Consider the following 17,775-nt stretch of genomic DNA (forward strand, 5'->3'; position numbering starts at 1 on the left):
TTTGACATTTTGTGATGGGGGACAAGGGAAAGCATTTATTGATTACATAGTATTGAGACCAGTGCTTATTGAATTGTCTTACTGTGTCAGGATGGGGTTTCTTCTCTCCTTTATACTCTTTGCAGAGAGGAAGGGATACTTTAGCATAATAATACACCAAGGTCATGTTTACATGAGTTATGTATTAATACTATCTTAGACGTTCAAATAAGCAACACTATATAGTGCAAATGAGAACTGGAGTCTCAGCTAGATAAGTATCTTAGTCTCTGTGGGCCTCAGTTCTTTATCTGTAAAATGGGATGAATAATCCACAAGATTGTGATAATTAAATGAAAATATGTATACAAGAGAGTTGTACAAATCATAAGACATCTAATATTTATTGGTATAGCATAGGATAACTAAGAAATGAACTAAAGGAGATAGACAAAATCTGTTAAACAGGGATTTCTATCAGGGTACAGCTTTCTTCCAGGCAAATAACAGACACACACACCCACATACACGTGCACACACTCAAACTGGAATGCTGAAAACAACAAAAAATAGAAGAGCAAGAACCACTTACAGATCACTGGTGTTCAGACACATGTTGTCAATTCCAGGGAAGTCCCACATTGCTGAGACAAGTGCTTCCGTGCTCGGGTGATAATTACTGCAATATGAAAGGACAGAAACAAATTCATGATTTTTCTACTAGTCTCCCATATTAAAATCATGCTTGAAGAAATGAAATGTGCTGTATATAGAAGGGTTTTCTTTTTCTTTTTTGAGACAGAGTCTTGCTGTGTTGCCCAGGCTGGAGTGCAGTGGTGCAATCACACGGCTCAATGCAACCTCAGCCTCCCGGGTTCAAGCAATGCTTATACCTCAGACACCCGAATTGCTGATATTGCAGGTGAGTGCCACCAGGCCTGGCTAATTTTTGTATTTGTAGTAGAGACGGGGTTTTGCCACGTTGGCAGGCTGGTCTCAAACTCTGGAGCTCAAGTAATCAGCCCACCTTGGCCTCCCAAGGTGCTAGGATTACAGGCGTGAGCCACTGCACTCAGCCTAGGACTGTTTTCTTAATCTAAGAAATCTGAAAAAAGACACAGTCTCAGGAAAAGAAAGAAAGGTATCACAGGAAAATGCACATGTCTCTATTTGGCTGCCTTCTTATTCACCCAATTGTCACATGCATCAGTGATCACCTATTGTATATGTAACATTATATTACACAGGATTCTGACATTGCTATTTAATATTTGTGAGACCAATAAAAAGTTATGTGCTGTATATTACAACAGATTGGGAAGCCATACCTAGCCTGGATTTCTTAATTAAAGTCTAGTCATTATAAATAAATATCTACTATAACTTTAGTTTTAGATGAATGCAAAAACTCTGAAAAAACTATTTGTTGGCAATAGAAGTAACATAGTGCAATCAATCAAACTGTTCATTCCTTTAGCAGAATCAGGTACCATGGCTTCTAAGTACTTTATTCTCCAGATCTCATGGCATTCATTCAGGTACAACCACACTCCTGGAAGCATTTTGGAAACATTCTTTTAGTTAACAGAAGGAAACTTACGCATAGAAGGCTGTCTGTTCGGAGGTACCATAAAGAGAGGGGGAGATCTGAATCTCTGGATAACTGTTGCTGGAATTTCTCAGTGTGCCAAGGCCCATGGCAGTGGTAACAAAGACGATGGGGAGGATAACCTGAGCAATGAGACCTTTCCAGTTCCTGCGGGTGTGGTGGAACCTCTTGATGAGTATAGCCATGATCTTCTTCAGCAACAGTCCAAAGCCATCCAGCCTCTCTCCTCTTGTCAGGATTTTGTCTGATTAAGAAAAAGAGATTGGATATGGTTCTGGGAAATCTTGATAAGCAATAAAATAACTTCAGAAACTATATATAAATGGTATAATACACTGTGGTGGGAAAAGCTTTTAAAGATTTGGATTTGAGGTTCAGCAATGTTATTTCTCAGCCTTAGCCTTGGACCTTCCATTGGGAAAACTGAGAACTATAATATCCATCTCACATAGAACTGTGTGTAAAGTGATTTGAAAATTCTAATTCACTCTACACAAAATACTATTAGTCACAGGCATAGTAATTTTACATGTCAAAGTTAGATATCTAGAATTTCATAAATGAATATTGACCTCAAACCCTAAAGTCTCAATGCAGACCCAGTATATATTACTAATACTCAAGAGATAGTTTATATGAAGAGACTAAATACATGTGAGACAAATACAAACTCAAACACCAACCTAATCTAACAATTTGTTCCTATTGTGAGTAACTTAGTGACTGTAAGTCTAATTGGCTCTGATTCTAACATGAGGTCCAATTAATTCACACTAAGAGTAGGAAAAGGGAAATCCTCTCTTCCAGAGTACAATTCTGGTTCAACCACATATTTATTACATTCTCTTTAGAAATTTGGAATGATTATATGGCCTTTCAAAACTCCATTTTTGCCACTAGAGTTATTTAAAAAAAAGAACTCATTAGAAAAAATATCTACCATCCCCCTACTTTGAAATGCTTTTCTAGTGCTGAGAAAAATTCCATGGCAGAGCAGCTATAGAGGCCATAAACCATTGCTTCCTCAATAGAGCTCTATGGCTAATAATTTCAGCACTCCCTCTAAAAACAGGTTCAAATATGGCATTCTCTCCGAAAGCCTGCCACCACGCACACCTTCATAGGTGATAAGATGATGGTATTCATCAACTCTGCGCATATTTTAAGTTTTCCATCAGAAATTATGCAGCGCAAAAATCATGATCTTCATTTAGCTGATAAGAAAAAATACAAAGCTGCTTAATTTAAAATGAATTCCAATTAAACAGAGTGAACAAGTTTAAATGCAAACTCATATCTCTGCAAAAGGGAATTGTAGAAGGAGCTGAATATTTTCAGTTAATTAGTATGCTTTTCTGTTTCTTGAGAAATTACATGTGGATGACTTACAGGTGTATCAAATGAAATAAATGTGCTTTCTAAAAGATAATGTCAATGAAGGGAACATTTGGACTGAAGAATAGTTTCAAATTATAAGACACATGCAGAGGCACATACTTAGCCTTTGCTTCCTGCAGCAGATGACCACTTTCTAATAAAAGTCCTCAATGCCATGGAGGCCACAATTATATTCCCCAAAAGAAAAGAAATGAGAACTATGACAGAGGACAAATTAGCCTCCAGTTCCAGAATTATACAAACATCAGAGATTATCTTTCCTGACTTTGAGAGCCAGGCAAATGTTTAATTAAAAGTTCTGTTCCTAGAGATTTTTTTCTGTAAGCAAAAACTGTTGAAATGACTACTCCATGATTTATATATCATTTTACTCTATGCTTCCTTAAGTAAATGGTGTTTCCAGAGGTATAAATTAACTGTCAGAAAGAGAAGAGACAATAAAAGTTATTTTCAAAAGAGCCCAATCCCACAAAGTCGTGTCAAGCAACATGATTTTTTAAGCATATCCTATGTTAAGGATTAGGGGAGGAAATCTACTATTACAGAATCTTAGCCATCAAGTCCAAATTAATTAACTCAGAAACTCTCCCCAAAAGCAGTTTCTCAGCACCTGAAAGACTCAGAGTCACGTAGGTTAGACATGTTTTCCATTGAGGGTACCATAAAGAGCGGCAACTCCTTTTTTTCCTTTTTTTTTTTTTTTTTTTTACTTTTTTTATGACTATTGTCTCTACTTCAATATGTCTAATAACAAGGAGTGAACTACCTTACATGGTAATCTTGTCCATTGTTAGCCCCGATTACAAGAAGAATTTTACCTTGCTGAACATGAACTGAAATTGTAGAAGTTACTTCTTGAAAACAATTTCTGGTGGGGAGGTGGAATACTCATCACCATGCTATCAAGAGAGTTCTTTCACATTCTTCAAAGTACTTTTGAAATAGACAATTCAATTTGGTTTAATGAATATTTTATATCTTAAAAAAGGAGGCTTAAATTTCCTTAGTGTTTTTTGAATTTAGAATGAAACTTTAGAGTTGAATTTTTAAAAATCAAAGTCTGTCTGTGATTTTTCTCATTTATGTCATCTATTGGAATTAAACAAAATATCCACATTAGATTCATACCATCTCTGTCTGTGAAATTGCTGCTGCTCACAGATAAATCGTCAGGAGTTGAGATGCCATTGGCATTGGAATTCCCAATTTTCTTTTGTGTTAAGTGCTCAAGACTCATGGCACTATTTTTTTGTGACTCTTTGGTCAAGTTCAGAAAGACCTAGAAAGAGAAGCCAGATCACTTCATTAACATGAAAAGTGCATGTCTTTTCTCATTTCTAAGCTTACCTTTGATTTTGAACTTTTATCACATTTACTGAGACAAATTTTTCCCGTCTGACTTCAAGTGAATATTTCTGTATGTAAAAGATACGTGCTGTCTAGCTGGGGCAACATTTTATTCTCAGTCTTACATAAGAATAGTACTGAAAAAATGTTAAGCTTTTCTAATTTTGTGAACTATTTTAAAAATTTTTTTAGAAAAATGGCACATATTCCTTCAAAGGGAACAGCAAGTTATATCAGCTTGAAGAAAAAAAAGAAATATTGAGGTATACCTCCTCCACGGTGGTATCTGAAATGCCGTAGCACCCGATGTTGAGGTCACCCATGCCATTGTCGAGTGCCCGTAGGAGTGACAGGTAGGCCCCTGAGACTTTGGTGCTGAATGGAGGAAGTACATAAACAAGCTCTCCCCCAATATCCTCCTTGAGGTAGGCTTCGGGGAGATGTGATTGGATCATTGCTGTCACGGCCATGGTGTCACATACTGCATTTGCATTTAAATTTGGACTCTAAGAGAGAAAAGTAGGAATTAAAACACTCCCCTCTCTTTACACTATAGTGCCCCAGGCCCTAATCAGAGGGTGAGGTGATGAGCTCTTTTAGGCCACTCCACACCTGAGTCAGATCATAACATCACTGCTCTAGAGACCCCTTTGCCACTTGGGTCCCTATTCTACTGGCCCCATTCTCCCACGTCACGCTGTCCCTTCTCTAACCCCCTCCCTCTCATTTGCTCTACTCTAGCAACAACAGCCTCTTTTCTGTTGCTAGAGGGCTTTGGGTTCAGGCACATCCCCTCCTCAGGGTCCTTGCAACTGGTGGTCCTATGCCTCCAGATAGCGATGTGTCCCATTCTCTCACCACCTCCAACTCTCAGCTCAACTGTCACTTTATCAAAGAACCTCTTTTCTTATTACCCCACTTAAATATTGCCCCACTCAGCATTCCCTGCTTTATTTCTATCCATAGCATAGAAATAAATATTTACTAAAATATTATCCATTAATAAATATAAAAAAATTTACTAATAGAAGTGATGTACTAATTGCCAATATATGAAATAATTTACTTATTGATCGTATCATCTGAATTCCTCACGCTCCATCAGAATATAAACTCTAAGAGGCCAGAGATTTTCATATTATCAGTTCACTGCTGTGTCACCACTGCCTGGGACAGTGCTTGGATATCATAAGGCATAATGCACCTAATACATAAATGTCTGAATGAGTATAATAATTAAGAGTATAACTATTAATAGCATAACATTTTCTTATATTTTGTAAGTCACAGGAGGATTAGATATAAAATAAATGGAGGTAGTTGAAAACTTCCTAATAGCATATACATCTCGCACAGTATTTTTAAATCATATGTTCTGTTAGGTGGTGCAGGGATCTTTAGCCAGCATTTTTGTTCTCCAAAAGATGTAAAGCACCGCTGACCTGTGTAAATTACAGTCCCTGCACTGCCACTTGAGGAGTACTAATCAGAAAGTGAACCCATGACTTCATATTCGTTTTATTTGCTTTTGATAAAGCAGAAAATTGAATTTTTGGCTTTCTAGGTTGAAATATTAGGAGAACTAAAAGGCTGATTCTCCATCAGTAACCTTAAGATGTCAATCATTTTTTACCTAGCACATTGGTTCTGAATGTGCAGTCCCCAGACCAGCAACATCAGCGTCACCTGGGAACTTGATAAAAATATAATACATTCTGCACTCCCATCCCAGACCTACAGGATCAGACACTCTTGGGGTGGGGCCAGAACTCTGGGTTTTAGTCAAGACCTCCAGGATTTCGATGCTCACTCAAATTTGAGAAGCAGTAAGCTAGTATACTAATGAACTTTAGCAATGAATAAAGTTGGAGAGACTCTGCTCCTATTTCATATAAAACTTAATTTATGGCGCCATAATGAGATATATTTTCTCCCATTCCTACCTTCTTCTTGGTGAGCGTGAGGTGATACCCATCGCCAAAGGCTTCCTTGAGGTAAAATGGGGACCCACAGCACCTAAGCCCACCCTGCTCCAGGAAGGCGATGCGGTCACTCAGCACTTCAGCCTCGTCCAAGTGGTGCGTCGACAGAATGATTGTTCTGGCTTGAAAATACAGACAAGAACAACAGGGAATGAAACGTGAAAGTACAGTTCCCAAGACACACAGAGTTGGCCAGAGTAAATCCTGTGACATCTGAGAAGAGTCACATTTTATGAGCTAACTGAAAAACTGACTGACCTCAAAGAGCTTCCAAAACGATGCAAGAAAAATTCAGGGCCAGGCTCACTGGTTCACGCCTGTAATCCCAGCACTTTAGGAGGTTGAGGCGGGCAGATCACCTGAGGTCAGGAGTTCGAAACCAGCCTGGCCAACATGGTGAAACCCCATCTACAATTAGCTAGGTGTGGTGGCGGATGCCTATAATCCCAGCTACTTGGGAGGCTGAGGCAGGAGAATCTCTTGAACCCGGGAGGTGGAGGTTGTAGTGAGCCAAGATTTATGCCACTGCACTCCAGCCTGGGCGACAGATGAGAGTCCATCTCAAAGAAAAAAAAAAGAAAGAAAAAAAAAGAAGAAAAACTCAGAAGGGTGTTCTTAAATATTTGGACGCATTTTTTTCATATAAATTAACAGCAAATAATCCTTTATTATGCTGAGTGACTAAATGTTCACCATTTGTCATGTGGGCATTGGCAACTCTTCACAGTCTATTAGAATTTTGCTCCCATGGGTTCATTTTGCATTGTTTTTCTCTCTCTTTTCCCCTTTCTTCATTATGAAAAAGCAATAATTTAAGACTTTTTGAATATTCCTCTCTGATTATTCCACTCCACTCTGATTACTCCGTTGCTTCACATCCTGTCAGCACTTACTTAGTCTGTTTTCAGTTTATTTTCATTTGTGTATGTTTGGTATCTCTAATTAGATTCTTAGCTCCTCTAAGCATTAAACTTTGAAACTTCTGTTGGATTTGCATGCTCTCAAAAAGGCCAGTTAAGTGCTCAACTCACAGCGGGCAGTACATAGATATTAACCAATTGACCCAGAAAGTTGTCTGGGAGAAAAATCTTCAAAATCTTCAGAAAAGAAAGAGCCAATCTTAGACTTTTAAAAGATATCATACCCGATAAATATGTACAAGCATGATGTATCTATACAAATAAATTTAAAAATTTTAAAAAAGATATCAAACAGAAAAGTCGTCAAGTTGTTTTTTTTTTTTTTTTTTGAGACAGTATCTCACTCTGTCATCCAGGCTGGAGTGCAGTGACTTGATCATAGCTTACTGCACCCCTGTACCCTTGACCTCTTGGGTTCAAGTGATTCTCCAGCCTCAGCCTCCTGACTAGCTAGGACTACACATGCCAGCCACCACAGCCAGCTGTTTTTATTATTATTATTATTATTATTATTATTATTATTATTATTATTAATTATAGACAGCATCTCACTATGTTACCCAGGCTGGTCTCAAACTCCTGGGCTCAAGCAATCCTCCTGTCTTGGCCTCCCAAAGTGCTGGGATTATAGGCGTGAGCCACTGCACCCAGCCTCAGTTTGCTTTTGTATATGCCAGAGGGCAGAAGTATGACTGTTGGGTGGAGAAGTTCTAAGAAACTACTCATACCAGTTTTGTTCTTGGATATAACATCCCATATACTTCGGCGAGAACATGGGTCAACTCCAGTAGATGGTTCATCCAAAATTACTACCCTTGATCCACCAATGAGAGCTATGGATATAGATAACTTCCTCTTCATGCCTCCTGACAGTGTTCCAACTCTCTTATGACGATGGCTATATAGTCCAGTATCTTTTAAAGTCCTTCAAAAACAATGTATGATGGTTATTTTTTACAGATATACTATTTGAGTACTGGAAACATACAATAACCCTAATTGATATGTATTCACTAAGTAACTATTATGTGCTCAGTAAGGTACAATAAACTCTTGAGGATTCATAATATAGTTTTCTATTATTTATCACCTGGATACAAAATTAATACTCAAAAAATTAATTTTTTACAAAGTACAAAATTAATGTACTTCACAAAGTACAAAATTAATACTCAGAAAAAAACACAAAGGAGTATATCATTCATTCCTTTGACAAATATCTAGAGAGTTCCTACCTATTTTGTGCCAGGCTGTGTTTTATGTACTTGGGAAAAGCAGTGAACACATAAAATTTCTATTCATAAGGAGATTATGTTCTAGTAAGTGTGTGTATTGGGAGGGATATAGGGAAATCCAGTCAATAAATATATTCTCAAGTAAGTTTTGATGGTGACAAGTGCAATTAAAAAAATAAAGCAGTGAATATAAGATAAGCAGTGGCTGGGACATGCTATTTTAGGCATCAATTTTATATATGGTAGTCATCTCAGAAAAGGTGACATTTTGGCACAGACCAGGAAAGCGGTCATTTGACCAAGATTAAGTCAAATGGCCATCTAGTGGGGGTAGGTGCTGTAAGTAGAGAGAAGAGAAAGTAAAAAGCCCTGAGGCTGGAGCAGGCCTAGGACAGTCACGTGTGTAGCTAGGCCAGTGTGCCTTGAGCAGAGTGAATGTGGAGGTGAGTGGAAGGACATGAAATCAGAAGTGAGAATGGAGGCAAATCACTTAGGACCTCCTAAGTCTTGATAAGGATGTTATTGAGTATTATACTGAGCATGGAAGGAAGCCACTGGACGATTTAAATCCAGGAGTGACATAGTCTGATTTGCAGTTGAAAAAGATCACCCTGGCTGCTCTTTGAAGAACAGATTTCACAAGAGATGAGTGAAATCCAAGAATCCACTTAGGAGGCTTGGACCAGTGTAGTAGCCATGGAGATCAGAAGCAAAGGATTCGGGGCAATATGGGAGCCACAGATGAAGAGAGTTAAACAATTTCAGTGTAATAACTAGCCGGTAAGGATAATGACCTTAAATGTTTGCAATATTAAAGAAGTAGAAAAACTAAAAAGTAATTATTTCATGAGAAAATATTTCCTATTGGTATCATTACCAGAACTTTACCAACCAAGCTATGGGTCTTTGAGAGGAGTTAGCAACTTAGGTTCTCATTCCTGTCTTAACTTGCCTTTTTACTTCCTCGTGGAGCTGCTTTTTAGTCCAGTGAGGAACTTTGATGGAACCATATAGGAGAAGGTGCTCCTTAGTAGTGAGGTAACTGAACAAAACGTCGTGCTGCATACAGACTCCCATGTTCTTCCGTACCGTGTGTAGGTCTGTTTTGATATCTTTTCCATATACAAAAATGGTGCCTGCTGAGGCCCCAAACAGCCCAGTTAACATGGAACTGGAAATGAAAAAATGATAAATTAGGTATAAGCCAAGCATTGAAGCTAGATATTAGGAATAACTATATCTCAGTTGTTAGAAGGAAAAAATACAGTGTATCTTCTCAGTCAAGGGCAAACTATGAAATAAAATGGTATTTAATGGGAATAAGAAATATTACTTTTAAGTTTTTAATAATTCAGAGTATTACATAAATGCTAAATGATGATGACAAAAACGATCAGGCCTTTTTTTTTTTTTTTTTTTTTTTAAGACGGAGTCTCACTCTGTCGCCCAGGCTGGAGTGCAGTGGCGCGATCTCAGCTCACTGCAACCTCTGCCTCCTGGGTTCACACCATTCTCCTGCCTCAGCCTCCCGAGTAGCTGGGACTACAGGCATGTGCCACCACACCCGGCTAATTTTTGTATTTTTAGTAGAGACGGGGTTTCACTGTATTAGCCAGGATGGTCTCGATCTCCTGACCTCGTGATCCGCCCGCCTCAGCCTCCCAAAGTGCTGGGATTACAGGCATGAGCCACTGCGCCCAGCCATGATTGGGCTTTTAAATTCCAAGTACGTTCTCCCTCCTTGAGCAAACCCATGCACTTTCCTGGCATCCCTTAGCATCTACAGGTTGGCATGTCTCAAATTTACATCTGTAGCCCAGACCTCATAATTCAGCTCCAGGATTGCTCTATATATCTATCAGACAATACCACTTTTCTGTGAGATTTCTTACAGGGTCCTTCAACTCAGTATGTTTAAAACCGAGCTCATGATCTTTACCCTAAAACCCACACCCTCATTGATTTTGCCTCTTTCCCAATGTGATAAATTCATATACTGGTTGCACGAGACTGGAATCCGTAAGTCATTTTTGCACTCTCCTCCTATCTTAATCTCCTAACTACATGCCCATCTCACCGTTTTCACAGCTATCCTCATAGGACCATCACCATCACCACCTGCCTAACCCATCACTCTAAGCTCCTAACTCGACTTCCCGCATGCTCTTTGGTCATCTCTAGTCCTTTTCTCTATACTGTGATTAGAATATCCTCACCTGGATAATTCCTCATCATCTTTCAGATAGTTAGTAAACTGGGCAATTATTTAATACCCATCTCCTCCACTATAATGTAAGCTCCATGAGGTCAAGGGAAGGTCCTGTTTTCTAAGCACTTTGTCTCAGTAACCTAATCAGTGCCTTGCAGTGCAGACTTCTGGATTAAATTATGAACAAAGGAATATGCAGTTTTCTCATATGAACACTGAAATACAAATAACATACTTTATATTAAAGGTTTCTATTTAGAACAATAAAATGGGGGCATTCTCAGCTAAAATTATAGCCTCTTCAAGAGCCTTCTCTGTTCCTTTTCTTCATTAGCCTCTTATTGCCTATTAGAAACATGAACGGAGCTGGAGGCCATTATCTTTAGCAAATTAACACAGGAACAGAAAACCAAATACAAATATGTTCTCACTTATAAGTGGGAACTAAATGATGAGAATACACGGACACATAGAAGGTAACACCACACAGTGGGGCTTTCGGAGGGTGGAGGGTGGGAGGAAGGAGAGGATCAGGAAAAATAAGTAATGGGTACTAGGCTTAATACTTGAGTGATGAAATAATCTGTAAAACAAACCCTCATGATAAATTTACCTGAGTGATGAAATAATCTGTAAAACAAACCCTCATGATAAATTTACCTGTGTAACAAACCTGCACTTGTGCCCCTGAACCTAAAATAAAAGTTAAAAAAAAATCTGGCCTTTTTGGCATTGTATTCTCCCTGGAAAGCCAACTCTGACTTTAAACAGGCCATGCAAATAGCAGAGGCTGTATGCTCACTCATTTCATGACCTCGTTTGTCCCCTTTTATTTACAAAAAAAAATTAATTCCAGTGTTTTTGCAGTCACTGAGCTGATTCGTGATGATACTAAGTAAGATATACAGCAACTGATCCTTTTTCTCAAACAAGGGCTCGAGCACCAACAGCATCTTAGAGCTGACTCAGCAACTAAGTGAATGTGGAGCATTGGAGGCAAATCACATAAAAATAACTCAAAAGAATGTCACTTTAAAAACAGTTGAATCTCTTCTCCATTCTGACACAGGAAAATGCTACATAGGTGAGGAGTGAGAAAGAACAGCTTATGTTCTGCTCCTGGCCTTTTTGATTTCTGTCTGATAGCTGGTGGTTCCTTTGTTTCTTTATGAGTCAAGGCAAAGGGCCAGGTTAGAAATGCAAATAAATGAAACAGGGTGGGTGTATGAAGCAGTGCAGCTTGGTAGAGACCAGGGATGAGCCAGAAAACAGATACTCCCTTTAAGAGATCAGTTACTAATGAGCCCCAACCAATAGTCTCTACCTAAGAATATGAACTCAATGTTGTAGAATTTCCTATTATCTAAGAGGTGCCAAGAATATTTATTTTTATTAGAAACTCCCTATTTTACAAAATTGGCACTGAATTAAAAATTTTTTAAAGTATTACAACCTTTGATTTTGACTCCATTCTATAGCATACAAGTTGAACCATCTTCCTCCATCTGGGAAATGTAATAACTTTATGTTTTATAAACATAGGTTAGTTTATTTTTTTTACACCTGTATTTTTTGTAATATGCTTCCATGGCAATAAGTGTCAAAAAGTTAACATACATGGTAGTAGTTTTCCCAGCTCCATTGGGCCCCAGCAATGAAGTAATATGCCCTTCATAAAAGTTCAGATTGAGGTTATCAACAGCAACTTTTGAGCCATAGATCTTTGTGACGCCATGCAGGGCAACCCCGACTGTGAGATCTTTAGGTTCAGGCTCGATGTTAGAGGAAAACATGTATTCAGGACCTGGAGAGAAATCAAGGGAAGAGTTGTAAAATCACAAGTAAGGTAATGCAGCTAGAGTTAGACTTTATCTTTATTAAAAATTTAAGACTATAAAAATATAACCCTCTAAGTAAAATAAAAAATCCAGAAACAAATGATTTATTATAGTCTTCAGCCTCCTCACTTGGTTGCAAAATGAATAAGAGTGGAGAACCAAGGTTCATTTCACCCTTCTTTGTTGGAAAAAGCAGTCCCAGAATATGGTATTATAATTATAAATTCTCCTTTATTCAACAGATATCAAATAGTGAAAAGATATGTCTAAGGCTTGGTCCTCTGGTTGGGCAGGATGATACCAAATTATAGAATAAATGCCTCCAAAGTTGTGATTTTAGAGTGATAAGACTAGTTGAGATCGCGGTTTATAGAACCCAATTCATTAATAACTATCTACACCTCCTTCAGGCATCACAAAAGGACCACTTATGTGGCCCGTACTCACTTTATAAAGATGACACGACTCACCTAGTATCAGGAAGACACAAGCTTTGAACTATTTTTCCAGTATTTGTGATGGGTTATGCTAAATTACTCAAACTTGTTACTTGGTTACCCCTTATGACTGGTGACAGATGGCTGGAGTTAGGGGTGTAGATTGTGGCCAAGGAACAAAATTTTCCTCTGTGTGAGTCTAACGGGACCACAAAGGGATCTGCAATCTTGGCCTAATTAGCACCATATGCTAACCAACTGAGCTAATGAGCCCAGAAAAAGCCACAATTTAATCCCCATAAGAGTCCAAAGACGCATGTGTAGACATTTTCATCCATGACTAAAAGGATGATAATTTTGCCATTTAGAAAAAAATAATTGAAACTACTAGTCATGTAATTTCATATCATTTCTCTAACAAGGCACGCTGTTGACCGACTTGTCTTACTGGCAGATGGGTTGGTGTTCTGCATCATGATGTTAGTAAACATGAGGCCATTGCTCTTCTGAGGCTTCACCTCTGCACACCCAAATCGCTCCTTCCAATAGGAAGGAAGAATTGGAAAATACCAGGGAGCTGCCATACCGTATGTCCCTGGAATAAAAATATATCAGGAACAGTGAGTTTTAGTTGACTGTTAACATTAAGCAGCAGAAACAAAACAGTAGATCCTATGTATGGTTTAGGAAGTAGTTTTATTTTTTGACACTATATAAAACTAAAAGGTGGTCTCAGTTTCCATAGTAAAGCAAAAAACGATGCTTTTTTTCCTTGTTAGTTTTTAAGCAGCTTTATTTACATTTACTAAAACTTATCTAACTGTACACTTATTGTAATGGAAAAAGCCACTATTTATCTATGAAATAAATGTCTATAAGTTGTGATTTTACAGTGATAAGACTAGTTCAGATTCAGATTCTGGGTTTCCAGCCCAGAAAAAGCCACAATTTAATCCCCACAAGGGTCCAAACAGACATGTGTAGACATATTTATCCATGACCAAAAGGATAATTTTGCCATTTAGAAAAACATAATTAAAACTGTTAGTCATATAATTTCATATCATTTCTCTCATAACAATGCATGCTGTTGGCCTACTAGTCTTATTATTGTAAGTGTACAGGTAGATAAGTTTTAGCTAATGTATAAAGTTGTGCAATTCAGTATTAGAACATTTCTGTAACTCAAAAAATTTGTCTCATGCCCATTTGCAGATAATCCCTGCTCCCACCTCACATCCCAGGCAATCATTGATCTGTGTTCTGTCTCTTTCTGTCTTTCACAAAGATCTTACATAAATGAAATCATATTCTTTTATTCATTTATAACACCAAAAAATGCATACATATAAGTAGGGCTAAATGGAAAACTAAGCATGTTAGAAAGGATGACTGCTTGAGACCTAGAAGGGGGAACCCAACTTGTCTTCTTCCTTTAGAATCTGGTAAATTCTCCTTAGAATTAGGAGATTTGGTTTTTCCCTTATTATCTCTCACACTCCTATTTAGAGAGACTGGATTGATTTGACACTATTCTAAGCTTCTTAATTCACTCCATCTTTTAAAGGAATATCCGAGAGGAAATTTAGCAGTATATTATCTCATCCTGAAAATTTTTTGTTAGCTTTGGGATTTGAGTACTTCTTTTTGGAGATTATATGTGGCAAATAAGATTTTTTTTTAATTAAAAAAAAGTTAAAGGCCGGGCATGGTGGCTCATGCCTGTAATCCCAGCACTTTGGGAGGCCAAGGCAGGCAGATGACTTGAGATCAGAAGCTCGAGAGCAGCCTGGCTAACATGGTGAAACCTCGGCTCTATTAAAAATACAAAAATTAGCCGGGCATGGTGGCACGTGCCTATAATCCCAGCTACTTGGGAGGCTGAGGCAGGAGAATCGCTTGAACCTGGGAGGTGGAGGTTGCAGTGAGCCAAGATCACGCCACTGCACTCCAGCCTGGGCAACAGAGGGAGACTCCATCTCAATACATACATACATACATACATATATATATATATATATAATATTTTTATTTTTTAATTTAAAATTTTTTTGCAAATAAAATATTAGAACATATTATTAGTTGATTTATATTGAAGTCAACCATAAAAAGCATGTATCTGTAGGAAGCACATTCATACCTGGGAAGACATTCCTGACATACCAAGCAATAAGGAAATAAATGAAAGAGTCAGCTAGGATTAGACAGCACAGCCAGCCAAATGAGGTGGTGTCATCCTGAACCGGGGAGGTGTACATATTTTCCCACTGAAGACCTAAAAAGTGAACACAAGTGTTTATTCTTCTGTGACACACAGCACAGTTGTGAAAGATAAAATCCAGTTTTAAAGAAAGGGGACCTACCAATGCCCTGTTCTTCGTATCGTGCAATGTATTGGCTTGCATAGCTGAATGCTGTTGGGGACAGCAGGCTCTGTGAAGAAAGGAAACGGCAATGATAGTTCTTGTAGATTTCATGTATTTCACCCAGAGGTATCCTAAAATACTTAAAACTTTGGACATATGTATAGATAAAATTGATGCTCATTCTCTAAGCATATTTAAAAATACAGCAGTCCCTTACCAACCATGCTACAACTGTGAAGCAAGAGCAGAGAGAACAGCAGAAAACAAAAACAGGAAAATTACAACTTGAAAACCATTCCTTAAAAAATCAAAATATACATTTGAACTCATTAAATGTTGCTCAGCAAGTAATAAAATAGGTAATTATGGAGTAATTCAGTATTAAGACTAAAATTTACCAAAAACTTTAAGGGCCAGAAGGCATTTTCACTCCATACATTTATTTCAGGTAATAGAAGTACTATGAATAAAAATATACTAAAATATCAGTTGATTGAATACTGATAATTGCAACAAATTAGAAATTTAAATATTGTTTAAACCCAAAGTTGTCAATGCTAGATAAAGTTATTCATTACTTTTTATTTCCATAAATAGCAAAGTTTTAATATGATGAAATTTGCTTCTGCTTTCTAAATTTCAGTCGGTAATCTTAATGCTTTAATTAAAATTCTTAATTTAGTGCTTCTGAATTGACAAGGCAGGAGAGAATTTAAGGTTGATTATATGCTGTCGGTGCATTTGTCTTTATACCTTTAAGCTATATTATATGTCATGAGAACCATGAAAATTGTTCACATATGAGAATATTCCAATACTAGAGGCTCCAAGATGTTTCAGGAATTGGTCCAGAGAGAAGTCAGAATTCTTGAAGACCTCTAAAACATGATGTATGACACTTTAACTGTTCTTTCTTTAGGAACTATTTCTTAACAGTATCACATATCATGGTTTTGTAAGCTCTTCATTGTCTTGTATGGTATACAGTGATGTAAGAAAAGCTATCATTAGGACATTAAGCTTACTTTGCTTTCACTGAATTTCAAATTAAGATAAGTGAACTTTCAGTTTGAGAATCCAAAAACAAACAAACAAACAAACAAAAATGGGTAATTTCCCACTCTGCCATTCCAACAGTTGACTTACCATGAACACTTTCAATACATAGCTCAACTCATTCTCCACTGTAACCAGAACAATAAATGGAAAGAAGGCAATGATGTAGATGAGGCTTCCGATCAGAGCTGCAATGTTGGTGTTGTTGAAGAAGACACTGATAAGATAGCTCATGGCAATAACCGAGAAGCTGTAGTCCGAAAAATACAGGAACAAAATGAACCCATTTGTTTTAGGAAGAATATTGCCAAACTTGAGTATAATGATGAGGATCACGATGGTAACCAGTAAAAATCCAACACTCTCTATAAGCCAGGCAAAGAAATGGCTGCAGGAGTTCACACCCATCATCTTCATGTACTGTAAGAAGAAAAAATGTGAGGCGCTTGTTATGCTGATATTCTTCCAAATAAAAATTATTCCCTGTATTATGTCAAAATGTCATGATAGTCTCTCTGTATATGGAACTAGGCATTTTAATAATTTACATAAATCAAGAATTTATCCATGCTTGCTATGTGAAATATGCCTATATACACCAGAACAACTTAGATTATTTGTTCACAGAATGGCACAATATAATAAACAATTTGGATGGTGAGGGTTTAATTACAGTTCAACTTTATAATTGTTATCCAGCTGACATCTCTAGATTAAACTAATTTAGAATAGATTATCAAATTTATGGTATCCCCTGTAGAATTTTACATGATTTTGACATTTGTGCAGGCATGAGCATTTCAAACTGGTAAAAAACCATGGCTTAACTATTAGTTCAGTGTAGAGACTGAGCTCATAAAAATCCATAATTATTTTTTTACTAAACACTAATGAACAACACAATCAGTATTGATGTTCCTGAGAGAAACAGTATACCTGATTCCTAAGAATTTAAAACACAGAACTTAAGGGAGACCTTCTGCCTTTAGCTATAGCCTTCCCATCCTTAACACTTACTGGCAGTCTAGGTCAATATTTGTCATCCTTGTTTTCCAAAAAGCCATTTATACATTCATAATAAACTCATGTATCTGAGATCCTCTATACCTCTCTCTCAATTGATATTCTTTGATACCTCAGTGATATCCCCAGAGGCCAAGGCATTCCACAAGGTAGAAAAATAAACCAGCACAATCTATTTGTGCATTAACTCAAAAGGATTCTGAAAGATTTAAAGTCCCCTGGGAACATCACACACCGGGGCCTGTCGGGGGATGGAGGGAAGGGGAGGGATAGCATTAGGAGAAATACCTAATGTAGATGACAGGTTGATGAGTGCAGCGAACCACCATGGCACGTGTATACCTATGTGACAAACCTACACGCTGTGCACATGTAT

At 37.6% G+C, this 17,775-nt stretch overlaps 1 protein-coding gene across 3 annotated transcripts in view; it reads right to left on the bottom strand.

Annotated features, from left to right (window-relative positions):
- Positions 1 to 17,775, bottom strand: part of ABCA12 (ATP binding cassette subfamily A member 12) — a 206,679-nt gene that overhangs the window by 42,525 nt on the left and 146,379 nt on the right. For 2 of the 3 annotated variants that reach the window (XM_016950439.4, XM_063790735.1), the window contains 12 exons: positions 16,467 to 16,796; positions 15,318 to 15,387; positions 15,095 to 15,229; positions 13,403 to 13,549; positions 12,297 to 12,483; positions 9,423 to 9,641; positions 7,964 to 8,160; positions 6,277 to 6,437; positions 4,603 to 4,839; positions 4,115 to 4,265; positions 1,580 to 1,832; positions 572 to 658 (listed from right to left, as the gene is read on the bottom strand). In XM_016950439.4, the coding sequence (XP_016805928.3) occupies positions 572 to 658; positions 1,580 to 1,832; positions 4,115 to 4,265; positions 4,603 to 4,839; positions 6,277 to 6,437; positions 7,964 to 8,160; positions 9,423 to 9,641; positions 12,297 to 12,483; positions 13,403 to 13,549; positions 15,095 to 15,229; positions 15,318 to 15,387; positions 16,467 to 16,796 (2,174 nt within the window). Of the gene's footprint in view, positions 1 to 571; positions 659 to 1,579; positions 1,833 to 4,114; positions 4,266 to 4,602; positions 4,840 to 6,276; positions 6,438 to 7,963; positions 8,161 to 9,422; positions 9,642 to 12,296; positions 12,484 to 13,393; positions 13,550 to 15,094; positions 15,230 to 15,317; positions 15,388 to 16,466; positions 16,797 to 17,775 lie in introns of all 3 variants that reach the window. The other variant, XM_063790734.1, reaches the window with a different exon arrangement.

This window comes from Pan troglodytes, chromosome 13, assembly GCF_028858775.2.
Source record: "Pan troglodytes isolate AG18354 chromosome 13, NHGRI_mPanTro3-v2.0_pri, whole genome shotgun sequence".
NCBI lineage: Eukaryota > Metazoa > Chordata > Mammalia > Primates > Hominidae > Pan > Pan troglodytes.